Source organism: Zeus faber (assembly GCF_960531495.2).
Source record: "Zeus faber genome assembly, chromosome: 22".
NCBI classification, from domain to species: domain Eukaryota; kingdom Metazoa; phylum Chordata; class Actinopteri; order Zeiformes; family Zeidae; genus Zeus; species Zeus faber.
In genome coordinates, this window is record NC_137209.1 from 3,327,702 (window position 1) to 3,354,353 (window position 26,652).

Consider the following 26,652-nt stretch of genomic DNA (forward strand, 5'->3'; position numbering starts at 1 on the left):
GTAGAATTTAGTGGCATCTAGCTGTGAGGTTGCAGATCGAGACCAACTATGGTGGCACATACACACACTCACACATACACAGGTGGACTCATCACAGGCGCAAACACACAACCAGCACCTGCTTTGAACACACCCCCGAACACCCTCCTGATAACATCCCTCTCCTCTTCCTCATTTACTGCCATAGACACCACAGGAAGAGGCCACATGCTGAATTGCTGTTCCTATTTTCCTGGGCTTAATGAACTCTTTGTCGATACAATGTTTTGTCGTCTGATGTTTCTATGTTTACGGTTTTCCATGTAGTTGTTTGGTTTTATGTTTATTTGTCCCACCCGTGGCGATTCTCCCCTCTTGGAGTAGTAGCGATTAGTTGTTTATAGATGGTGGTAAGATGGTTCTTCAAAGAAGGGGATTGGTGTCAAAAAAGCTGTACTCCTGTCATCCCACAGGTCGTCCACAGGACAGAGCATTTGCAGCAGTTGTTGATGATTTAAGAATTAATAAAGAGTTGCATTGCAGGTTGAGAAGTTGAACTCTACTTGCAGACTAACTCTGGTTTAGATGCAATGGCGTACAAATACTCTGTGCATGCCCAGCATGCTGACAGCACAGGTTAAAAAAAACAACAATCCACTTTGTCAAATTGCAATATCGTCCACCCAATAGGAGTTTGTGATCAACTCCCCCGACTTTGAGGCCGCCAAGTTCTGGGTGGGCAACATGGGAAAGACCGCCACACACACCATCGTGTTCGCCCAGCTGTACACTCCGGACGGGGTGTGCCACGGCCTCCACTCGTTCATTGTCCAGGTGCTTGTATTTTCTGTTAACTAACTGTTGACGGCAGCAATGCAATTCCTTCTACTGATTGTCTTGCCCAAAAAACTGCTGCTCTTTAAAGTGAACGACTTGGACAGTGGCAAAACAACAAATGACTAATTATCCAACTGTTGGCTGAACAGTAAAGCAAGATGTATGTTTTCTACAATTTACATTCAGCTCAGAGATCCCAAAACCTTGCTCTCCCTGCCTGGCGTCATGGTGGGTGATATGGGCAAGAAGCTGGGACAGAACGGGCTGGATAATGGGTAAGTGCTTAAGGAATTTTTTGATAAGGAACAATTTGTGTGTTGTTTTTTTTTGGCGAGAGACAGAGAAATTATGAGAAAAATGATGGTTGTAAAAATGCTATTGGAATTCTTTCTTCATTTCACTGCAGTGTGTGCTAGACATTTACTTACAAAGAACAAATCTAAATCAAACAAACTATCTGAACTCGCCTGTCTGATTTCATTATAGAGTATTATCAATATTGTTTACCATAGATACATAGACATGAAGGCTCTGAAGATAGAACAGAGATGTGTGGTGTGTGTGTATTGGTCAGATAGTCTGTAATCCAGGAAACAACAAGGGAGTCCACCTACATCTTACAGCTTCCTTGTTAAATGTCTTCAGCTCCTTCTGCATCCGCGTTAGTTTGAGCTGATTGGTTCTGAGTGTTTGTGCTCTCTCGTTTGGCAGGTTTGCAATGTTTACCAATGTAAGGATCCCTAGGGAAAACTTGCTAAATCAAACAGGTGATGTCACGCCGGAGGGAGTCTACGTAACGCCTATCAAGGTTTGTCCACACGTTCGATGCTGTTTCAACTCTAGCAGATTTGTAAACTCAGTTTGGGCATGTCTCCATCTTAACGGAGCTTTTTTCTTTTCTTTTTTTTATTTTTATTTTTTCCAGATTACCGTATTTTCCGGACTATAAAGCGCAGCTGTATATAAGCCGCATCCGCTCTATTTTAAAAAAAAGAGATATACAAGCCGCACCGGGCTATAAGCCGCAGATATCTATGTTGAAAAATTAGATATTTACTGCATGTACAGAACGATTTTGAACTGTAAATGTACATGTATGTACCTGAACAGATTCTTTCCGAACAGTGCCTTTTAACACGGCAGCAACTTTGCTTTTCGCATGCGGCCAGTTTTTGTGAATGACTTCTCACCACTTGTCATCCAAGCCTCCCACTCAACCCGGAGTGCAGCTTTAAATGCCCGATTCACACTGATGTCGATGGCCTTCAACTTAAAACTTGCATCATACGAACTTCTTCGTGTGGGTTCCATGATGAAGGGGCGAGGATTTGAAAATAATTACCAGTTTATCTTATTTTTGATTTTGACTTCTCCAGTTAAACAATACCTGCATTGTCCTTACCTTTTGTCCCCAGATCTAGAAAAAAATGGCTATTTGTATAGTTTTGCTCGCAGCCAATCACGGCAAGCTTTTTTCGATTTTATGTAACGTGTCTGACGGGCTCACGGCAGCAGCAGCTACAACAGTCTTTTAAAGGATAACAGGGCTGCCCCCTGAAAGTCAACGATTTGAATCATCATTCAGAAACCCGTTAGTCGACTGTGATTCTTCAAGTTGATCAGTCGTTTTTTTGTTTTGATCCGGTCATTCAGTGTGCATTACAGTAACAGGATAAAACAGAAGCTTAAAAAAATGCATAGGGATAACATTTCAATGAGGAATTTAAAAAAGGGGAGTCATAAATATATTTTTAACTATGTGAACATGGCTCTCCATGGCCCTGATCACTGTGCCCTGTTCCTCCACATAAATCAACTAAAACTTTAATGGTACTGGCATTGATACTTGTATCATCATTTTTAAACAATACCCATCTCTAATATTTGTACATCTGCGAATCAGCTGACATCCATTAAAAAAAACCCATTAAAAAACAAAAGACAACTGAAATTTGTACCAGTTGTTGGGCAGCACATGTACTCTCAGTGGTGGTAAGATGAAGAAAATCGATGTAATTTTTTCTTTAAGTTATAAAGTTGAAGGTTTATGAGATTTCCCACATGGAACTTATAAAGTTGGTCGTCTAGTAATCTAAAGGTTGCTGGTTCGATCCCAGGCTCCTGATAGCATGCTGTAGTGTCCTTGAGCAAGACACTTAACCCCTAATTGCTCCTGATGGCTGCATCGTTGGTGTTTGAATAATTGCAAGTCACTTTGGATAAAAGCATCTGCTAAATGTAAATAACATATTGATGTTTTTTTATGTGGGGTGACTAGATTTAATCATAACAGGTTACTAATTAAACCACAACACACGTGTAGTGTCATTTTTAAGAAGAAAAATAATAACATTTTAGAATATAAAGACCTGCTTCCGTAGAGACTGGAAGTGTTTCAGTTAAAAAATGGTGAGTTGGATCAGACTCGCCATATTTCCGAATGTTTTGTTTTTCTTGTTTGTTTGTTTTTTGGCTTCCGAAAACAAATAACATTTGTTTGACCAGAAATGATTCTAGCTCAAGAGTGGGGAAAAATGTCCAACATGATGCCAATATGGAGCATTGCCGGGAGATTTATGGCTTTCGGTGCAAGTGGGAAAGGGGCTTATGGTGAAGATTACAGGGTATGAAAAATCTGACTAAATTACCTAAAATAAAAATGAATTGAGGTAATAGGGGGGCATGGGTGGATACTAAAAATCTTAAAGATGGTCTAGAAAAATGCATCTTAATGTGGCTTAATGTAGTTTAATTCATATATCAATTAAAAAATGTCTCTTATACCCGTCTACTTTGGTTCATATCTAAATCATATGACCTGAAGTTTCTGGTACAACTTTGAAATGTTGTTTTTTTTTCTTCTGTCCAGTAGTAGCTCATTAAGCGACATTAAGCTGCCTATTTTGACATATGCAGCCTAATAAAATCAAAATTTGATATTAAAATAATTTATTGTCATTTTCTTGACAATAAGTGGTAATAAGATCATTTTGATCAGTGTTAAAGGTGCCAAAATGATTGCTTGAACTTTAATTTTCATGAAAGTTGGGGGTGGTTGGTTGGCTTGTTGAAATTACCAACACAATGTGTTTACACCTTCAAGCCACATGAGGGAGCAAACATTTTGTTTGTCTTAGAAATGGTCGGTTCACCTATTCAAGCTACAACATCAGTGCTAAATGCAGAAATGGCTATGAAAAATGTGGGTTGTGTGGCCTGGTGCTGCTGTGAGAGTTATTACTTTAATGTTACAATATCAGTTTTGACAGTTTATTTGCCCCGTTTTCCAGGAGGCTGAAGAGAGAGAGAGGTTTGTCAGCAAATGACTCTTTGCCACAGTCAGGGATGGAAAATTCCACATTTCTCCCAGAGATGTAAATAACCAAGACAGCAGTGTTCTTGGCGAGGGGGGGATTCCAGTAACATCGTAGTATCTATGTACCACTTAAGAACAAAATGATTCACCATTTTTACAAAGGAAAGCAAACACATTTATCAAAGTTTGTGTTTCTTTCTTTCTTTCTTTCTTTCTTTCTTTCTTTCTTTCTTTCTTTCTTTCTTTCTTTTAATCTATCAATTATTCCTCTCCATCCTCTTTTCTTTAGGATCCCAGAAAGCGGTTCGGGGAGTCCCTTGGCGCCCTATCTGGAGGCAGGCTAAGCATCTCCAGGATGTCCTGCATCAACCTGCAGCTGGCCCTTACTGTGGCTTTGCGGTTCTCTGCTGTGAGGCGTCAGTTCGGACCCAAGAACGGAGAGGAGGTCCCTCTCCTGGAGTACCAGCTGCAGGTACCACATGAAGATCGGAAGTTTTCTTGCGGGCAGGGCAGGCTAGACTGGGCTAGTACAGTGGTGGTGTATCATTTTCCAACCTTTTTTAGAATTTAATATATGGGCTTGAAGAAACGTCGGCCCATTGCTCCTTGCAAAGTTGCTTCATCTCAGTGACGTTAGTGATGAGCTCCTCAGTTCCTCAGTTCCCAGTTCTGTTGGATAAGGGTTTGGACTTTGGCTGGCTATTTCTGAAACACTGAATTTCTTCTCCTTTAACCGTTCTTTGGTAGACCGACTTGTGTGTTTAAGGTCGCGTTGCTGCTTGAACTACATCTGTCCATAGAAAATTCTTCCAATAACCTTCTGGTTCAGCCAAGTGATCTTTAGCAAACTTAAGACAGGCAGCAATTTTCTCTTGGAGAGCAGTGGCTACCTCCTTGCCCTTGTTCCATGTTTGCTTGATGGTGTACCCATGAACAGTGACATTAGCCCCTGCAAGAAAGGCCTGCAGATCTCAAGACTTTAGCCTGGGGTTCTTTGTGACCTGGAATCTTCTACGCCTTGCTTTTTGTGATTTTTTGTTTGACCACCACTCCAAGGGAGGGCAACAATTGTGTTGTATTTTCTCAACTTCTACACTATCTGCCTGACAGCGGACTGGTGGAGCCCAAACTCTTTAGAAATTATTCTATAACCTTTTCCAGCCTGTTGAGCAACGATGACTCTTTTTCTAAGGTCCTCAGGTCCTCCTTTGAGGCATGGTGTGCTCTGGTATACATTTAATATTTCTATTAATGATAAATGACCACACTTTTGTAGTAAAGACCCATCTTTACTTTTTTTAAGTAAGGTAGTGCCAGCCAAGCTTACACCTTATTGTCATCCCATTGTTTGCAACACATGACACTTCACTTAAGTAAATGGATAATACAAGAGGTTCACATACTTTGTACGACATTTAATGTTGGTTCATAATTGGGGATTCAAGCTCCTGGGGCTTCTTGTAAAATTCCCAGAAATGTTTGTTTCCTAGAATGTTTAGTTCTACAGAAATGCTTGCGCAATTACCCGTGAGATGGTAAATGATAGCAACATGAAATTTGGCACATGCACAGATATTCTCTTGCAAATGGTTCACAAACTAAAATGATCCAGATCGGTCAAATGGTGGCACTATAATTAAAAGTCAAGTCAAGTCACACTTTATTTATAAAGTGCATTTCATATCACAATGTGCTTTACAGAGAAATACAATCAAAGAAAATATACAGTATAACATGTCTGTGCAATCATAAGAACAGTCAGTGCAGAATAAACAAATCACAGACACACGGACACACACACACACACACACACACACACACACACACACACACACACACACACACACACACACACACACACAGAATTCTGTCATAGACTATAGTGCACAGCAAAGTTTTTAACCTGGTTTTAAAAGTGGTCAGTGTAGGGGCCTCTTTCAGGTCCTCAGGCAGGATGTTCTTTCTACTTGGGGCATAGATACAGAAGGCAGCCTCCCCTGCTCTAGAGTTAGTACGAGGGATGGTAAAAAGACCACTGCCTGTGGACCTGAGAGTTCTTGCTGGTTTGTGTATAATGAGCATTTATTTTATATACTGAGGTGCAAGGCCATTTATCGCTCTATATCCAAGTAGCAGAATCTTAAAATCAATCCTAGTTTTAACAGGGAGCCAATGTAGAGATCTAAGAACAGGTGTGATGTGTTCAAACTTTTTTGTCCCAGTGAGAACGTGTGCAGTCGCATTTTGGATTAACTGTAGCCACTGCACAGCTGATTTTGGGAGGCGGGTGAATAGGCCATTACAGTAGTCTAATCTAATTGTTATGAATGCATAGATTAATTGGAGTCTGCTTTTGACAGGAAGCCTCTTAATTTTGAAATGTTTTTAGATGGTAGAAGGCTGATTTTGTCATGTGATTGATATAGCTCTTAAAATTTGGATCACCGTCTATGATTACACAAAGATTTCTGGCTTCATTCTTGCTCTCCAGAGACAGTGATCTGAGATGAGCTGCAATTTTCTGTCCCTGAGCTTTTGCACCAAAGATGAGTATTTCTGTTTTATCTTTGTTCAGTTGTAAAAAGTTCTGTGACATCCATACATTAATATCATTAATACACTGAGTGAGGTAGTGTAAGGGGAGTAGGTCATCAGGAGATAGGGATATGTACAGTTGTGAATCATCTGCATAATTATGGTAATTTATTTTGTGTTTCTTTATAATATGTGCAAGTGGAAGCATATAGAGATTAAACAATAATGGTCCAAAAATCGAACCTTGGGACACTCCACATAATAATATCCACTATGTTCAAGACAAAATCTCCAATGGACACAAATAACTGCATGTCCTGTAGGTAGGTTCTGAACCAGTTTAGAACCGGGCCAGGTAGGCCAACCCATTTTTTTAATCTCTCCAATAAAATATGATGGTCAACAATGTCAAAGGCAGCGCTGAGATCCAGGAGCAGAAGAACAGATCGTTTTTTAGAAACAGTATTTATATGCAGATCATTCACAACTTTAGTGCTGTGTCTGTGTTCTATGGTGAGTTTGAAAACCAGATTGATCAACAGTGGAAAAGAGGACTTTACCATTGTTGATATTTTCATGAATGTTTTTTGAGAAGAAGGACTGTCTGGCCTGTTTAATTTCTATGTCGTATTGATTGAGTCTATCCTTGTAAATTTCATGGTGAACCTAAAGTTTTGTTTTTCTCCATTTTGGTTCTGCTTGGCGACACTCTCTCTTAAGCTGCCTAACAACTGCTCCATTTCTCCACGGAGCTTTTTGTTTTTCTGTTTTGAGTTTTAACAGGTGCAATGTTATCAATGATATTTTGTATTTTTGAGTTTAAGTTGTTCGCAGGATCCTCAGTTGATGATGCCATGAACAGCGATAACTCATTTACAATTCTCTTAAAGGTTTCAATGGTTTTATCGTTAATGATGTGTTTTTCTAATTGTCCCCCTCTGTTGTACAGGAAAGCAGACACGTCAAAAAATATGCAATAGTGATCTGAAATAGCAACATCCATGACACAGCGTACAGTGATATCAAGTCCTTTTGATATTTTGATAAGTCCAGAGGATGCCCCTTATTGTGGGTGGGTCCAGAAACATGCTGAGTGAGGTCAAATGCCTCCAACAGGCCAATGAAGTGTTGAGCATCTGGGCCTGTTTGATTGTCAACATGAATATTAAAATCACCTGAGATTATTACACAATCATAATCAGTGGAGACCTTGGATACTATTTCAGAGAATTCATCAAGAAAGCCACATTTAGATTTTGGTGGCCAATGGGCTGCGATGATTTATAAAAACAGAGCACTGCAGTTTATGGACAAAGCAATGTGTTCAAAAAAACGTGAATTCCCCAAGGGGGATTTCCTTACAGCTGTAACTATCAGAGAAGACAGCAGCTATTCCACCACCTCTCTTATCAGTTCTAGTGGTTTGGATGAATTTGAAATTAGGAGGTGTTGTCTCAATGAGTGAGACTTTGTCATTTCTGTCCAGCCAGCTCTCAGTCAGTAGAGTGAAATCCAGGTTATGGGTACTTCTCAGAACATTAACTAAAAATGATGTATTTGTTACGATCTGACATTTAATAAAGCCATTTTTATTGTTCTGGGTTCATGGCTTTGTGGGGGACTGATAGAGTTCTGAGTTGAAGTCCAAACTGGTAATAAATTGTTTAGATTCCTGTATGTTACAGGGAAGTTACGTGATTTGGGTCTATAGTTTATAATTACAGGAATTTGTAAAGCAGATTGACAGTCATTAATGTTCGTAGAGTACCACTACCACTACCAAATATCAGTAGTGAAGACAAGATTTCAACGTAAGTTCCATGTTCATGGCGAGGAGAAATCAAAAATTTGATATTTAACAAGGCCATAACGAGGGCTGTGACAATATGAAAAAATTAAATATTGTGCTCTTTTTTTTAATTGGAATTTAAAGTCAATTTATGCTATTTAAAAACATGTACAAACAACATCAACTGTATGGGCATTAATTAATCTAACTCCCAACTGCTTACTTCACGCTTCTTTCTTTAAGTCTGTGTATTGTGTGTGTGTATGTATTCAATTGAACGCTATCTTTAGATATCACAAGTACTGAAGCCTAGAAATAATTAGTCAACTCGGATTTTTCAAGTCGAATAGTCTTTTTAGTTTTGTTTTGTTTGGCCTTTCAGTGTGCGTTACAATAGCAGGATAAAACAGAAAGAACCTTCCAAAAATTTACAGGGATATCATTTCAACAAGAAATTAGAAATTAGGGGAGTCATAAATACATTTTTTATGTGTGAATCCTCCCCCATTTATTTAATATGGGGGATGCGTGCGGTGCACAAAGCTGAAGTTACAAGCAGAGCAACTCAAAAGTTTTGTTGCTCCAGAAGGCCTTGAACATAGGATGGAAGACAGTTAATGATGATAACTCAACAATGATGATCATGTTTATATTTCACATCACACACCATATTCACTCCTGTAACTTTCACCAGCAAAAAAATGAAATACAAAAAAATATATTATTTTATTTATTACGCCAGCTGCAGGTACTCCCTGGGAAAAACGAAACAAACCTGATGAATGAATCAACCAGGGAGATTCCGGTTGTTTCATTTATCATGTTGAAACTTATCGGCCCGTGATCGGAAATTACAATAGGGTGGATTTCAGGATTAGTGATTCGCTAGAAACTTTGGTGGGGTGGTGAATAATATGTGTATTCTCTAAAATGTGGGTTATTTGATCGCCAACAATCCCCAAGAGCAAGATCACTCATGTATTGTTTTATAGTGTCCGACGAATGCCAGGATTTGTGAATATTTCTGGCTTGAGAACGGTCTAAATTTAGATCCAGTACAGTGTTGAAGTCTCCTTCCAATATGATAATTGATTCAGAGAATTCTAAGAGTTTTGAAAATATATTGTGAAAGAAATTTGGGTCATCCTCATTGGGGCCATAAATATTAGCTATGGGTAATTTGATGTTACCTAAAATCCCATTAATCATTATGAAACGCCCTTCTAGGTCTGATATTGTGGTTTCATTTTGATATGGGATACTTTTATTGATCAATATAGAGACGCCTCTTTTTTTTGAGTTGTATGATGCGGAAAAAATCTGATTAATCCATTTAGCTTTGAGTTTGAGGTGCTCAGATGCAGTGAGGTGGGTTTCTTGCAGTAGACAGAAGCTGGGGTTCATCTTGCTGAGGTGAGTTAGGATTTTGCTACGTTTAGCAGGTGAGCCCAAGCCTCTCACATTCCAACTAACAAACTTAATGGGTGTCATTGAAGCTAGTTAGGGGGTTGATGGCACAGTGCATCCAAGGCAATAGCTATACTACCGTTCCCATGCTTTTAGATTAGTCGGAAATGTCCTCCTTTACATTCCTTTTCACTGCCATAGTATTGTAGGAAGTTTGTAGGGATACATAACTACACAAACACATGACAAGTAGACAAAGATAAACACAGAACATTGCCGGATTAGACATACATAAAGTGAAAGACAGTATAGAGTGAGAGTGATAGGAGAAGTAAGGAGAGAGGAATTAGGGAGGTGAGATGATGAGAGAAGTATGGAGGGGGAGTTAGGAAGGTGAAGCGATATTTTAAATCGGGGAGTTTCAGGGTGGTGTGGAGAAAGTCTTTCATCATATTATCTGGGGACTCGGTGTTGTTCTCTGGGATCCCAGAAAAGATGAGGTTGTCCCGCATTCCTGCAGGATTGTATATCCAGGATTTACATTTACATTTACATTTAGTCATTTAGCAGACGCTTTTATCCAAAGCGACTTACAAGGGAGAATAACATTCAAGCTACATTGCGATAGTCTCTTTCATTATTTTATTAGATTTTTTTTACAACTTCCATCTCCGCTGTGATGCGCTTCGTGGAGGTTTTTAGATCTGCGTTGTCTTTTTGCATCCCGCCGACTGTGCGGTGCAGGAAATCAAGACTAGCTTTGATCTTGGTAACGTCTCGGAGAAGTGGACCAAGCATGTCCAGCTTCCTGTTAATCTCATCCAAGACACTAACCTCTACAGCACCCGGTATGAGATCGTCTGTGTCCGTTGCTGAGTCAGTCTTCTTCCTTTTCGTGGTTGCTCCCCGGCCTGCTGCGCCCCTGGATCAATCCGGTCGCAACTCGCCTATCTCTCCCAGTGCCAACACTCATACTCAGCACATACACCACACAATAGACCGAGGGCTTGCGGGATGGCGGGGTGCAGGCTATGTGTGTGGGGGTGCGGCGGGCAGCTGCCATCTTGCCTGTCACGCTCCTGCCCAAGCATGCTTCTCGTCCGTCCCAAAATTTTAATTCCACTCACATTAGCTTCGAACACACACGCATTGGCACACCAATCCTACTCCAAACAACACTCCATCGTACCAGGGTCTGTGAGACAGGAGGGGTGCGAGGGATTTGGGTTCGACCTGCCTGAAGGACTCGCACCCCCAGCCCCGCAATTTTAACTGCAGTTACCAACAGCACACATTGAGCACTGGGGTTTTCCGGGGTGGCCGGTCGCTGGCAGGTCGGTGTGGGGGCGTGGTTGGCCAGGGGGCGGTCGAGTGGTCCCCGCCTCCCGGCCTGGCTGGAGTCCTGACGGCTTGCGCCTGGTGGCTTGGGATGTGCTGCGACCTGGCGGGGCTGCGGAGAGCACCGCCGGGTGCCTTCTGGTGCCCCTGGGGGGACTGCTTGTCGTTGGGGGTGTGGGTCGAAGGGCCTGTATACCTGGTGGCCTGCCGGCATCGCCGGGGGGGGTGTAACATCGAGGTGCCCCGCCCTGGACACTTGCTGCTACGTGTATGGTCACTTGGCACTCACGCCGGGCGGGGCACCTGGTCGGCTGCGGTGGGGCGGGACCCCCGGCCTTGTGCGGGGCGTGGGTGTTCGTGGGGGTCTTGCCAGCCTGCCCATGGGGCGGGCGGCTCGGGCGGGGTGTCGGTCTGTCACCACGGGGCCGTGATCTGGGCCTGCAGTCTGTGCCTTGCGCCCGTGGCCCGATTTCTGTGCCGGCGACTGCGTCTTGTGCCTGCGCCCGGGGGTTCAAGATTCAAGATTTTTATTTGTCCCATTGGTTGGTTGTATGTGTGCGCCCCTTGGGTGCAGGGCCTCCTCGTTCTCCCTGGGACTTGGTCATGCTCCACGGCCCTCTGGCTTCTCTGGGGGCCCGGGGGTCTTCCGTGGACGCAGGGCGGGGTACCCGGGGATCTCCTGCAGCCCGGGGTTGTGGAGTTCGGGGGGCTTCGGGGCCCCTTGCGCTGCTTGGAGGCGCCACAACATAATACCGACCTTCTACACCAGTACCAATGGGGATCATGTACGGGTCATGTACACTCACCGGTGGACATCTTACACACACACACACCCACGCACGCATGCACACACGCACACATGCACACACGCACCCCTGCTTGGAGTGCACCCCAGCAACTGGGGGTGCTTTATTTACTGCCACGGGACCAGTTGTAGTTCCAGTTTTCCTGAACCTAATTCAGTTTTTCAATACATGTTGTTGTCAAATGTTCATGTTTTTGTGTAAATGTTGTTTGTTTCTATGTTTATTTGTCTCACCGTGGTGATTCTCCCCCTCTTGGAGTAGTGATCAGTTGTTTATAAACCCAAACATGATCTACCAACCCCCAACCACCACCAACCCCCCCCAAAGAGGGGGGTTGGTGGTGGCTCTCCATTACCAAAACTGTGCTCTTGTCATTCTACAGGGCGTCCACAGGACAGAGTTATTGCTGCAGTTCTTGATGATTTAAGAATTAATAAATAGTTGCATTGCAGGTTGAGAACTTGAACTCCACTTGCAGACTAACTCTGTCCTGGATGCAAATGGCATTCAAATACCCTGTGTTGTATGCCCAGCATGCTGACAGCACAGGTAAAACAAATGTGATTAGTGGAATTTCACGAAACTTGCTGTACATGCTTTATAGACTATTATAAGTCGAAATATGCGGTTTAGTTGTTATCGTTAAATACCTGGGCATATTTACGTATGGCCAATCACATGATGGCTTATAACTCAAGTTGGGTTAAGGCAATAATCATGACACGAGGGTAACATGTTAAGACTTCTATGTGTTAGTGACTGTTTAGTGACTGACTGTTAGTGTAAATATTACATGTCTGTGGACACCTTTAATATTTATCCAGCATGTGGCAGTATTGTGGTGATCACTCTAATCCTTTGACCAGTCATCTAAATTCTTGGAACCCTTTAGGACTAACCCTTTGGAACTTCCCTCACAGCTTGCACCATAAGATCTAAATGAGCTATATTTTATAATGTTTTTTTGTGTTTTTGGAGTTTATGAAAATCTGATCCCAGGTTATTGTCAAATGTATGAAGCAATTCAGAGAATTCTAGAGGGTTCACAATCTTTCCAGCACACTGTAGATGAGCAGTTGCCTTAGGGGGTACTCGACTAACTACTGCGGACTTGTAGCTTTATTTTTTTTTATTCAGTATTGAAGAAAAATGGATGAAATCTGGAATGCTTTTAAAACTGGATTTTGTTTAAAGCAATTTGGAAAGTTTCAAATAATATTTAGATGTGTGTGTGTCTTTCACCTCAATTCATATTAACTTCAGATGACAATAATTGACTGCAAGGAATAGTTCAAAGTGCAAGTCTGTCTTTCTTGTGAGCAAGGAAGGGGTATAAGGAGAGAACAGAAGAAGCATTCACCTAGAGATGTCTGTAAACAGCAGTGTATCTCAAAAGTCCCATATACCTTATTTCCTCAAGTAGTGACTGGGGCCTTTATTTACCTCTTCTGCAGAGGGTACAAGGCCTTTATTTGAAGCAGGCTTATATTAAAGGTAGGCTTTTAAAAAAAATCAAATTCCCTCCGTTTAACAAGTCTGTTGATTTATATTTTTGTATGAATTTCGAATCAATTTTCTGTCTGGGTGGCATGCCATGCAAACACACGTATGTTGAAAAAAGAGAGAGCATGTAGCTACCATAATGTGGCACTAGCTGACTGGGGAAATTGTTTTCCAGGTTCGCATTGAACACACCACTTCCTGCTTGGAACAGTGGAGAGCGAGCGCACTCAGAGCGGGGCTTTTGCCCCATGAAGCGATCTGCGATCTGCTATGCATCAGTAGGGAATGGTGTAAATCAGCAATAAAAACACACTGTTTTTATTTGCTTTGTTTGGGAGTAGAGCACCGCACTAGAACAGCACTGCAGCTCCAATCAGTTTTTGCCCCGGTCTTTATTTGAGGCAGGCTTTTATTTGATCATGTAGACCACGCCCCTAGCGGTTATTAGAGGCCCGGTTTTTATTTGACTAATGGATTGTATTTTAGGAACTACAGTAATTAATATAAGTCCATAATCTGCCACTGACTTTGAACAGTGGAGTAGGTTGAAACATTGCATGCAAGTATATTAAAAAAAAAAGGGGCTTGGTACACTGTAGGCTATGACTTAAGTAAAGTCCATATATATCGCTTACCTCAACAATGAACTAGCTTTTAGCTAGCTAGCCTAGAACAATACTCTGTTTATCGATAATTTATAGCCTTAACTAGTCGTTTTATTGAGCACTTTTTATTTCGAGCAAATTTGCATCTGTAGTCCCTGGACAGGGAGTGCAAACAAGACATACAGTCACAATCGAATATGATACAATACAGTACATAATGCAATGCAATAATACACACATGCAAATCCAACAGTGTACAATAGTTGATTTACAAGATTATAGCTAAACAAGGCACTTGTGTTGTACATTTCAATTTGCTACTTATTTAGCCAGGAAAGCAGTGAAAGTCGCTGGAGAGTGGGTAAATGATCTATGATTATAGAAGCTACCGCTGAAAATGAGTGGCATTGTGAGTAATTAGAGGTATTGCGGCGGGGAACATAAACATTCTATGTTGGGTGAAACATTTCCCTATCCCTTTAAAAAGGAAAGCAGCTAGATAGACATGGGTTAATTCTGTGTGTGTGTGTGTGTGTGTGTGTGTGTGTGTGTGTGTGTGTGTGTGTGTGTGTGTGTGTGTGTGTGTGTGTGTGTGTGTGTGTGTGTGTGTGTGTGTGTGTGTGTGTTTACAGCAATGGCGGCTACTCCCCTATCTTGCGGCAGTGTATGCCATAAATAGCTACTTCAAATTCTCCTTCACAAAATTTGGGGAATTCTCGAGTGGACAGATGATGAAGAACAAGGACCAGAGCCACGTGAGTAAGCCAAAGGTGGAGAAGACAAAACCAAGATGGCTGTGGGGGCTTCATAGTCCCACTTACACTGTGAACCGTAGAACAACTTGTACTTTTCATAAAAAAAAATGCCTGTTTCCTCGCCAGCATGATGGTTGAGGTCGTCAAAAGGGAGCAGACTCCATTCGTCCATGGAAATGAATTGGGTTGAAAGTGTTTCCTGTGTCCAGGCGGAGCTGGGGCGTGAGATCCACGCAGTGTCCTGCGCTATAAAGCCTCTGGGATCCTGGACCGCTCAGAAGGGGATTCAAGAGTGCAGAGAGGCATGCGGTGGACACGGATACCTTTCCAGTAAGCCTCACTTTCTCTCTCTCTTACACACACGCACGCATGCACGCACGGACACGCATATATATACAGTATATATATACTTTCATGCACACTTTTCTACAATAACTTTTGAAAGCGCTCCACTCTAGCAAAAAAAATCAGCCAGACTGCAGCTGCCTTTTAAGACTTACGCTGTGTCCAGAATGGTATACTACAAATAACATTCTACATACATTCTCTTACATAATACATACTATTTTGTGTGAGTAAAAAAACTCCTTAGACACGCTGCACCGTAACTTTCAGCCATTTGCGGGTTGATGGCGACACTCTATAGAGTTACTGAAGCTATGTAACTCCAGTTCTATGAAGGAGGCATAGCCCTTGAGGGGTATGGTGGTGGTATATATCCAATCCTGCATAGTGGAACTACTGAAATTCATCATGTGCACTTGCATCAGCCAATCAGGATGGAGCAGCATAGCCTATATAAAGCACCTTTGTCCTCTAAAACCAATTCAGCAAGACTGCCAGCAGCCCAAACAGTTTCATGATGGTCAGTGCTGTCTTTGGCCCAACCGGACAAGTCCGAGGACGGAAATAAAGTCCACGCTCCGTTGTTTGGACAACCGGGCCCTCATCTGCATGGTGTCTAACTGTAGACCCAGATAGACCACCTGCTGACTGGGTGTGGGAGTGCTCTTCTCCCAGTTTATCGGGAACCCCAAGTCTGTGAGGTGTTCGATCACAAGCTTGACCGCGAGCGACTGCTAGTGCCACAGAGGGAGCCAGGATCAGGATGTCGTCCAGATATATCAGAATTCGGACCCCTTGACGACACAGTGGCAAAAGTGCTGCCTCGACACAGCAGGAAAACGCAGGGAGCGAGCTTGTAGCTGAACGGTACCCTGGTGTACTTGTAGGGTATTATATAGAAATGGAGAAACCTTTTGTGTTTCGGCGCTGTCGAGATGTGGAAGAAGGGGTCGTTCACGTCGATGCTTGAAGAGTAATTACCCCCTTGGATCGCCTGCAGCAGCACTTTCACGGTGAGCATGCAAAATGGATGAGTTGTTATGTGGCAATTCAGTGTGCGTAGGAGGTGGAAGTAGTTTGAATAGAACCCCCTGTTCCGAAGCTCCGTGGGCACCACTCTCACGGCTCCCTTGCTGAGTGGAACTGCTATCTCTGCGCTCAGAGCTGCAGCCTTCTCCGGTGACATCATCATTGTCCACACAACGTCGGGGTTGGACGAAATTGCAGCACGTAACCCCCTCGCAGTGTCCTCTGCAGAACACAGCCGGGGCATATTGGCAAAGCACTCCGCCGCTGGTCGAAGCCTGACTGCAGGGACACAACCCAAGGGGGCCCCGTCATAAAAGGGATTATTGTGTGCTCCCAGGAACGTGTGCATCTCCGTGGAGTGCGATGCAGCCATAGACATGGCACGCATAGCCATGCACCCGGACCCTGGTCTCGTCGGTGGACCGGGGGTTCAGGTGCTTGTTGTGTTCTGCCAACTGAGGGGCAGTGTGTCCCGTGAGGGGCGCTGCCCTCATGCAGCTGTGGGAGTCCCACGAGGGCACGGCACGCGCACCCGGTGAGGTACTGTGTGCAAGCAGCCTTCAGTTACATTCACCTCCTTGTGCAAGCGAAGTGAAGGATGATAGACAGTGTTTCCCCTGGGGGTTTTTTCAGGCCTGGAGGTACGCACCGAAAAAACCCTAAACAGACGAGGCATGCAGGATGGCATATTGACGCGGTCAGCTTCAGTCAGATGGCGCAGCAGGCGGTCTGCCAAGGGATCACAAGGAGATAATGACTTAATAAGTTTCATTTATTGCACAAAAATAAGGAGGAGGCCCATTTATTAAAATCTTCATGCAGGCCCCCAAGTGCTCTCCTTGCAGCCTGTTCCTGAAGTCTGTTTTCACCTACCCAAAGTGAAGATTTGTCATTATTTAGAAAATTCTTAAATTTAAAGATAATAGTAATTTCAAGTCACTGATAGCGGTGGCACTCACATGACGTCAAAAGTTGTGGGTATGTGTGTTAACTTGCTGTCAAGCTCAGCTGGTACCGGTTAATAAATCGATATTTGGCGTCATTTTTGGTGTTAATTTTATTTTATTTTTTTCTCGTTGGCCTAGAGGCCCAATATTTATTTATTTCATGAAGGAAAGGCTCCATGCTTCCTCCATGGAGGCGGGTGGGGGTGTGAAGCGACTTGCCTTAATGCATGCTTTTAAGGGCATGGATCAGAGGACTCAGAGCTCACCGTGTGTGTGGGAGAGAGTCTGGAGTCACTCGCTTTGTTGTGTGCCCCAGGCGCTGTTGGCGAGAGGTGTCAGTTACTCAGTTACTCCCCGGCGTCACGGACGGACAACTCTAGGGCTACCGCACACAATCTGTGCCAGAGCCCCTCGTGTCAGTGCGCTGAGGAAAAGCAGAGAGGGAAGAGACCTGACCATCATTTGAAGAATACTCCTAAACAACTGGATTGGAAACAAATAACAGTGTTTTTTTAACACACACTCCCTGTCAGTCCGAGAGGAGGAAACAGCCAGAATGGCTTGCATCTGGGTGAGAACCTGGGTGCACCTCCATCACGTGCTGGTGCGACAGAGGCCTGGTCCTCGTTGAACTGCTTGCAGCCAATGCCCGAAGAGAGGTGGGGACGTCCTTCCCCTCGGTGGCGTGGGGTGGTGACGGTGACGCCATCATCTCTACAGTGGCCTAGCACGTCGGCACGAGATCCATGAAGAATTCACTCCGACAGACCAGCTCGACAGCCAAGACGGAACAGAAGACGTCATGCCGGAGGCAGCATGCTCGGCTCCCAGACAGATGAGGCATTTGTCGTGGGCGTCGCCCACTACTGTCAGCCCCATGCATAAGCAGGTGGTTCTACTCGGTAGAAGAGAAACCTTCAAGACGCTGACTAAAAATCTACTCGGTGACGTTATCTTGAACTTGAACTGTATTTAGAAGGAGAGTACTCATGTATCAGTCGCTGCTGAATTGGAAAAGAGGACAAAGGGGGGCACTTCTAGGGTTGGTATAGGCTGTGCTGCTCATGGGCTGAAGTGAGTGACCGTGATGAATTTCAATAGTTTGCTATGCGAGGTTGAATGTAAACCAATCGGAGCATAGCCCCAAAGGGGCAGAACTTCCTGACATAGAACCTTTGCCGCTGTGTCCATTTTGGATGTATTTTGTACATTTAGACTCATGAAACCGGTTGCAGTCTTGTTTTTGCCACACACTACTTCAACAATCCAGATGGCGTGGAGACTCACTCGCTGTCATTGCTTACGTGGGTTGATTTTCTGGTTTTATCTCCTTTTTCAGTGAACCGCTTGGGCGACCTCCGAGATGATAATGACCCCAACTGTACGTATGAGGGGGACAACAATGTGCTACTGCAGCAGACCAGCAAATACCTACTGTCTCTTTTTCAGGCCAAGGAGCACGGTGGGTCCCAAATCCCTTTTGTTTTTTTCTGAACTATTTAATGCTTTTCTAGGCTGTCTGGTGCAATATAGCTATTGCAGCAAATTAACCATCTCTGGATGTGTGTGCTGCTGACATGAACCCTAATAGACGAATAATGATCACTACCTGCAGAGGGCGGCAGTGTTCAACCGTTACCACTATAGCGTTTTGACGAGGGGTTGATAGTGTGGCTCTCATGGAGTGAGAGACAGCACAAGAATATCTTCTAGATAGAACAATATTATCATACCTCTCCTTCGAAGTCCATTCAGTGCCGTATCCACCCACTTCGAAAAGGTGCATGGGGCTAGGGAATAACTGAATGGTATCAGCTGGTACTCGTAGGTTATTCCCATAATGGCAAAGCAAAGAAACCACTTGTGTGCTGGTAGGATGGGTATTTGAAAATATGCATCCTTGAGATCGACTGAAGTAAACCAATCCCCTGGCATGATGTTACGCAGCAGACACTGTTGTCGGCATGCGGAACAGTCTCTTCACAATCAGTTTGTTGAGAGCTCGTAAATCCAGGTCTTTTTGGGAACCAAGAAGTATTGGAAATAAATGCCGGTCTGACTGTTTACTGGCGGAACAACTGATATTGCCCCCTTTCTTACTGGTGCTGCAATCTCCACTGATAAGGCAGACGCTGCCATGGTATTTGACAACACCATCTGTCTGATCCATTGAAAAGGATGGAGGTCATCGTGAACAGCAGTGCGTAACCCCGTCTCAGTGTTCTGTCTAGCCATAGCGGTTTGAGCACCTGAGACACCACTCGGGTAGTATAGGGAGAGGGTGGATGCTGCCAGCGTTTCCCATAAAGTCCTCGTAACTCTGCTTAGCCCTCACGGCCGCAGACAGGTAATGTGCCTGTCCTGCCTAAAAGCGTGGGAGAACAGCGTTGATAGTCCATCACACGGTTCCTTATCTCACTCAGACGGAAGGGTGGGAGGGCATGCTTATCAGCAGAGATTCTGTTTGCGAGACCTGCATAGTTTTCCAACTTCCTGAGTTTCTCATCTGTCTATACCGTCAGGATCTCAAGCGCTAGAAGCCCTCCCCGTGGGAATCAGCATAGAAACGCGCGGGGGGCTGTTGATGTCGCAGGAGTGGGTAGCCCCGTTTGGGTCTAGCGGGGCAGCCAACTTGGAAAACTGGCCCAAGTACCTCTATTTATCACATCGCCACTTCCTTTTTCTGTAAAGGAAGAGGCGGTAATGTCACAAGGCAAGCAGTAAGCCGCACAGCAGAATCAGTGACTGCTGTGAAGACCCCCGGTGGCTTGAAGGGGATGCTCTTCCTCACTGCTGATGAGCGAATGAGCCTGTGGAGTTGTCGCGGAGCAGTTAAAGCGGGGCCACACTGACCTCCAACGCCAGGGAGATTACAGAGGCTCTGGGTGAACCCACCTTCTCATACTCATCCATGGTGTACTCCATCTGGGTTATGATGGATGAGCCGGTGGGGGTTTCACCTCGTGGAGGATGAACAGAAGGGCGGAGCAGATCCTGCTCCGGCTCCTCATCCCCTGCTCAGTACAAGGCAAGAGCCTCCTCCTGTGGAACGCTGTCATTGAAGTACAAGTGAGTGAGACGGTGGTCTCGTTGACCCTGCGGCAAGGCTGCGCACGATGTGTAGACCGCTGGATCTCCGGCTCCCTGTTTGGCGTGGAGGGAGCCCAGGCACTCGCAGCAGCGGATGTGCTGGTCTTCTGGTGACATGTATGCTGGACAACTATCCCTCCACCCAAAGGAGCCTGGCCATGAAAAGGGCCGCTCATGGTTGAAAGCTAATCTTCGGGTACTTCTTAGCTTCGTTATTTAGCGAATGGTCACTGAGGAAAATGGGGAGGATAACTGCTGGCACAGGGCCCTTTATATACCTGCTGCTATATTTATAGCAGCAGGTCACAACTGGTAGGCTGTGACCTGCTGGGGGAAAAAAATAAAAATAAAATGGCAGGGCGAGCACATGTGCTGCAGAAGCAAAGAAGGACAAAGCTAGAGGGCAGAGCCTATCTGAAATAGAACAATGCGTTGAGTTTCACAGGTGGCGCACAGCTGATAGTCACTGCGCCCAGTGGTGTTTAACAGACAACACGCAAATACATTCAATGTATTTGGGAAAGAAAACATTTTATGCTTTCATTATTCTTGTAATTAACACTGATCCAGATGTTTTTTGGATGTATCTATGGATGTAATGCATCCACCTCAGTGGGGTCTCCATAAGAAATTGTGCATCTCCGGTTGTAGATGGAGTTCCCATCAGGTCTCCGATGCAATCTGTGAATTTCTTGGACGATTACGACAGGATCATGAAGAACAGACTCACGGCGGTCACCATCGATGAGTTTCAGGACTCGGCTGGTAAGGCGCACTGCAAATATTCCACATACACAACGATGTAGTGGTTTTTTTTTTGTTTTGGCTTATCTGCCTAATAACAACTCAGTGTATACAACCTTTTTGAACCCTCCCCCAGAACTGATTCCCTGATTGTATGTGTATATACTGTATATGTATGTATGTAGGTATGTGTGTGTGTGTGTGTGTGTGTGTGTGTGTGTGTGTGTGTGTGTGTGTGTGTGTGTGTGTGTGTGTGTGTGTGTGTGTGTGTGTGTGTACAGTATATATAACTCCATTAACAGTATGTTGCGATGTCACAAGAAGGTCCATAGAGGGATGGCACATTCTCCTCCTGCTAGTTGTGCAACTACAAAACAACATTTATTCCCTATACTGGACTCCAAGAGCAGGGAAAGGGAGAACTGTTTTGAGTTTTTGTTGGAGAAAGAGACACCCACCCTTTAGTTTTATTATTACTAATCTCTACTAAAGGTGAAGTCCTTCAATTTTGAGTTTGCTTCATTTTGATAGTTGGAATACCTGAAAGAGAAATAAACTGACTTTTTTTCCCCTCTGAACCTTCATTTTGCCTCCTCTTTGCTGTACCCACTTCAGAAGACATTACTAGCAGTTTTCCATAGAGGGGCAACAGCCAGCCATGTGCCTGTTAGCATCTTTCTATTCTGTCCCAACCAAATTTTCATCTACGTCTTTTTCTCTGTTAGTGCCATTGGCGGCCTTTAAGTGGCTGGTGTGCTTCCTCCTGGATAAGAGCCGGAAGACATTGGCCAAGATGAAGGCTTCTGGAAAGGACGACTTTGAAGTACACAATGAAAGCCAGGTAAATCAAATACAAACGCAGACTCAGAAATGACACAGACTCGTAGATGGGGATGTTAAGATTACTTTTTGACTATTGATCACACTGGAAAAAACATTGTTATCGAAACCATAACAATTTCAGAAGCTAACATGTCTCTCTATGGTTATCAACCTTGTGTATGAAAATGTTATGAATGTGAATGAACATGAATATGTTGTGTGTGCCCTTTTGAAAACTTCTCTCGCATTCTAACTGTTGTTAGTGTAACTGGCTGACGTGTGAGGCCAAATGGCAGTGGCTTAACACCAACAATATGGTTGTATGTGCAGTCTTAAGACAACCGTTGTGCCTCAGCATCTGTAAGCCTAAGTCTGGGTAAAAAAAAAGAATTCTAAGCAGCCAATCTTAGCTAAGTTTTGATCTGCCCCCAAAGTTAAAAACACTGTTCAGCTCACCCTGAAGCAATTCACAGTTACCTGCTTTTGCATTTCAGTTTTGTGGGGATAGGGCATTGTTTTCAGAGATACAGTTCATCCAATGGCATCAAAAGAAGATCCACCTTCACCTTACATCAAGCACCCGATCTAAACCTTCCCTACCCCTCATCTCAGATCCTTCTGGAAGGAAGCCCTTGCAAGTTTGCAGTGGAAAGGTTTCCCGCCCTGTGGGGCTATAGTACCGAAAAGAAACTCCTTTGCGAGTGACAAGCTGGAGCTTACAGATGAGAATTGTATTTCTCATCTGCATTGTATTTCTGCAGTGGCTAATCAACACGGTGTTCACCTTTTACAGAAACTTTTGTCAAAGAAAATTGGTGTCTGGACAGGGTGTTTTAACTTGTCTTCCCAATGGCTACAGGAAAAGGTTGATTTATCAGTGTTGACTGAGTTTGTGTTCGGTATTAGACAAGGAGTAAATCTTGGATCCCAGCGGCCCTATTCTAAAAGTGTTTTAAGTCCCTGGCAATTGACGGAAAGTCGTGTCACATTTCGATGAGCATGTTATTGTTATGGTTTCGCTGGTTAGGTTGTTTCCAGTAGGAACACATTCCACGTAAAGCATGCTAACAGAGCCCCGACCCCAGCACCATGATTGGTCGAAACATATAGGAAACGAAAGAAAGTGAAATGCCCCATTTACACGAATTGATTTGTGAGACTACCCTAACCCGAACCCTTAATAATCGTAAAATCTTAAATTGGGACGTATGACTCACTTACCAGGACATTCCTACTGACAGCAAAGTGCACTCACTTTTCTGAGAACTTGATACTATCGCATAGTGCAGTAAAAAAGTATTTCCCCACTTCCCGCTTACCTCGAATATACCTTTATTACAAAGGGAACTTGAGTAAACAGATTCCAATTATTATTTCATTTGTTTAATGAGATAGTTACGAAAGTTATCCTAGTTATTAGTTTGAACACAAAAGCTAGTCCACATCTGAATGGCTGAAAGAAACAAAATCAAAGGAGTTGCCAAGTGTCCTGGCTTCAATCCAATAGAGATTTTGTGACAGTACCTGAAACAAGCAATCTCTCTCTCTCTCTCTCTCTCTCTCTCTCTCTCTCTCGCTCAGGTGTATAACTGCCGTTCCTTGTCCATTGCCTACATCGAGCACACTGTCCTCCAACACTTCCATGACTTCACCCACAGTCCAGGGGTACCAGTTGGACTCAGAGCAGTCCTGAAGAAGCTCTGCGCCCTCTATGGACTCTGGACCCTCAGCAACCACATGACAACACTCTATCAGGGTAAGTTCTATCACCTGACATGACATGAGATCACATCACACTACATCAACCTTGCCGAAACCATGCCAACTATCTGCTTCAGTTTCAGTGTTTAAATTTAGTCCAGTGGGGCAAACAACAATAGGTTGGCATGAGGAAGTGCCACAATTTACAGAAACCAAAAAATTGTGTCTTCTATGCCCCCTGTTAGCCCCAGGCCCCTGGCCCTGGGGTGGGAAGGGAGGTGAGGGTTCTGCGGAAGAGTAACCAAGCAGAGATCATGTGGCGAAATGTCTAACAGACAACCAACAACTAAAGGCTGCTTTATAGTTCTGCGTTGAATAGCTGCTGATGGTATGGCGTTGGTGTCTATGCCGGTGCTTGGTTTATGGTTCTGCGTTGGTGATTACGCACGTAGCCCACTGAAATGCGAGAGGGCAGTGTCGAGCCTATTTTAGCACAGACGTAATAAAAACGGAACATGCTGTCACATCCGATGTGTGCAGATATTTCACACCACAAATTATAACTAAATATAATTAGAAATATAGCCGCAAGCAGCAATTCACAGGTTCAAACCTGTTTGCGCCCAACAGAAGGAAGCAGCTCAATCGGCCAAAATTAAAGCGGTGAGCAGCAACTGGCGGGTTTGGAGTTGGGACTAGTGCAGGTTAGACTATGGAGCTAGTTGAAAATAAATGAAGCACACATAACGGTGTTTAACGGTTGTATTGCATATTCAGGGACAAAACAAAAAACAATTCAAATAAATCAAGGGGAAAAAAAACTAACAAAGAAAATATAAGGAATAAGGCTTCTCAAAACAGGAAGGTTGTGGTATTACAAGCTAAGGTATATTGTATGTTCAGCTTCTATCAGTTATAACAATTCTCTTGAAGGTACACTTGTAAAATATCACAGCACCCAATACTCAATCAGTCCATCAATTGATATATTTAAATTCCTCTCAATCAGTGATTTCGGTTAGATAAATCCATCAATACCGACATTACCATAATTGCACAATCCCATTCAATTCTTCAGTTCAATACACTTAGTGTTTTACGTGACTATAGTGTAAGTCACTTAAAAGTGATCACAGCGCAGACATTTGTTTCCAGAGTGGCAGTCCCATTAAAGTTGAATTCATTATTTTAAAGTGCAAAAGTTGGTTTTAGTAATTGTCAGTAATGTCAGTAATTGCACAGTCCCATACAAGTTCTTAGCTCACTGTAAAGTGAATATGTGACCCACCGCATACTTTAGGGTCATTTGGCACCTTTTGACTTTTTTGCATCATTTGAAAGAGGAGAGCTTCCAAACAAGGTGTCACTTGTGCAGATCAAGCAAATATTTTTAAAGCTATGACTTGTTAATGACAAGGCAGTGGCAAACCGTGTTTCTGGGATAATCACCTTAAAAGTTTCGCCGAGAGTTGGCTTCATTCACCAAGCTCACAGAATGCAAATAGGGGAGCCAAAGCCACATGGCTACTTAACATATGGGCCAATCACTGCTTTGTGCTTGTGTTTTGAGGGAACGTTGAACGTATTTTTGTTTTGAGAAAAGCTTTTATTTAACAGTAAGAATATTCATGTTTTATAAAAGTGGAATTTAGTGGTTCTTGAAAATATTCAGTTTCATAGTCACATTCAGGTTGAAATCCGCTGTTTAAAATGTTCTCCATGTCCAGAGTAATATCAGATTCCGTCTTGTTGACGGAAGTGACGGTGACGTCAGTGACACGCCCCCTCCACAACGTTGTCTCCGTGTGTGTATAAAACACGTAATATTTAAAGGCTCAACTCTATCAAAACAGTTTCACATTGTGACTTCACATCACATGGAATATGGATGATCTTCACCTTGACGGTCGCTTTAAACGATCGATCTGCGTCGTTCAGCGCTGTTCACTCGGTAAGTGAACTGCGTTTCCCTCTGTAGTCTAACGGGAATATTTAACTCCACGGTTTAACATTTTTCTACTATTTATAAATCAAACTCGGTTTTGAAAATACGTTGAGAATTAAAAAAAAATAATAATGAAACATGAATCTGGAAAAATGACATTTTCCTTCAAGAATGTTTTTTTCAACTTATTTGGGTGCTTCTGGCGATTTTTGAAATGCGCAAGATGGGAAATGCTGTGGTGGGTCACATATTGTGCAGAAGGAAATGAGCCTGGAGGAGCCAGGCTTGAGGCCTGCCTACAGTTAATTGGGTGAGTCTTTTCATCAACAAGGGTTCCTTCCTTTACCTCGCCATCCATTTATTTGCTCCAGCATAAAACCTGACCTGTTTTGGTCAAACAGCCATAGATGTCTTGAGCATTAAAGTTTTCATAAACTTCTCATGTCCTATTTCCATATGCACACTCAAACTTCCATATGGAAGTTGATATGGAGTGATTTTTAATAGGTGGATAACTATAAACTATAGCAGAGTGACCCATTATTTAACCTGGGTTACACGCACTCAAAGTTCTGACGTTTGCCCCCCCCCCCTTTATCGGATTTCAACGAAATTTGGTGAGTAGGTTCAGGACATAGTGTGGGAGTTCAATCAGGATAGCTTTAAGACAGCTTGAGTTATGGCCTATTTCCTGCTAAGCCGCACCCTGTGCAAATATATTTTGATTGATAATGTTTTTCGATCGATCTTGCTCATTTATAATAGTTGTATCTATCAATCCTACAATGTTGTATACCAAATTTTGGTGTTGATACAGTCAAAAACCAAAATGCCTCTTGTACCATAAAAGTCTGTCATGATGGATTTTTTGCTAATTTACATAAACTGAAAAAGATTTTTGGATTTTGACTATATCAACACCAAATTTGGTATACAGCACAGTGGGATTGAGATACACATTTCTATTAGAAATGAGAAAGCTCGGTCCAAAAACCTGGCCACCCTCCACCAAAAAAGATGTGTACGCCCACATGCACTAATCAATATGGCAGCTCAGATTTTGGTTAATCCTTGACCTCAGAGCGTGTGCACCAAATTTGGTGGTGGGCATTTGTCGTGCCCCCTATGGGTCAGGCTCAAAATGTTTTGCTAAACCTAT

The 26,652-nt window shown here is 43.4% G+C and overlaps 1 protein-coding gene across 1 annotated transcript in view; it reads left to right on the forward strand.

Annotated features, from left to right (window-relative positions):
• The window catches only part of LOC307246934 (peroxisomal acyl-coenzyme A oxidase 3-like), a 54,152-nt gene that overhangs the window by 16,255 nt on the left and 11,245 nt on the right, over positions 1–26,652 (forward strand). The window contains exons 7-16 of the mRNA XM_080022982.1: positions 670–813; positions 1,003–1,091; positions 1,528–1,624; positions 4,422–4,604; positions 14,748–14,870; positions 15,080–15,200; positions 18,531–18,653; positions 20,933–21,046; positions 21,751–21,866; positions 23,429–23,603. Of these exons, the coding sequence (XP_079879108.1) occupies positions 670–813; positions 1,003–1,091; positions 1,528–1,624; positions 4,422–4,604; positions 14,748–14,870; positions 15,080–15,200; positions 18,531–18,653; positions 20,933–21,046; positions 21,751–21,866; positions 23,429–23,603 (1,285 nt within the window). The remainder of the gene's footprint in view (positions 1–669; positions 814–1,002; positions 1,092–1,527; positions 1,625–4,421; positions 4,605–14,747; positions 14,871–15,079; positions 15,201–18,530; positions 18,654–20,932; positions 21,047–21,750; positions 21,867–23,428; positions 23,604–26,652) is intronic.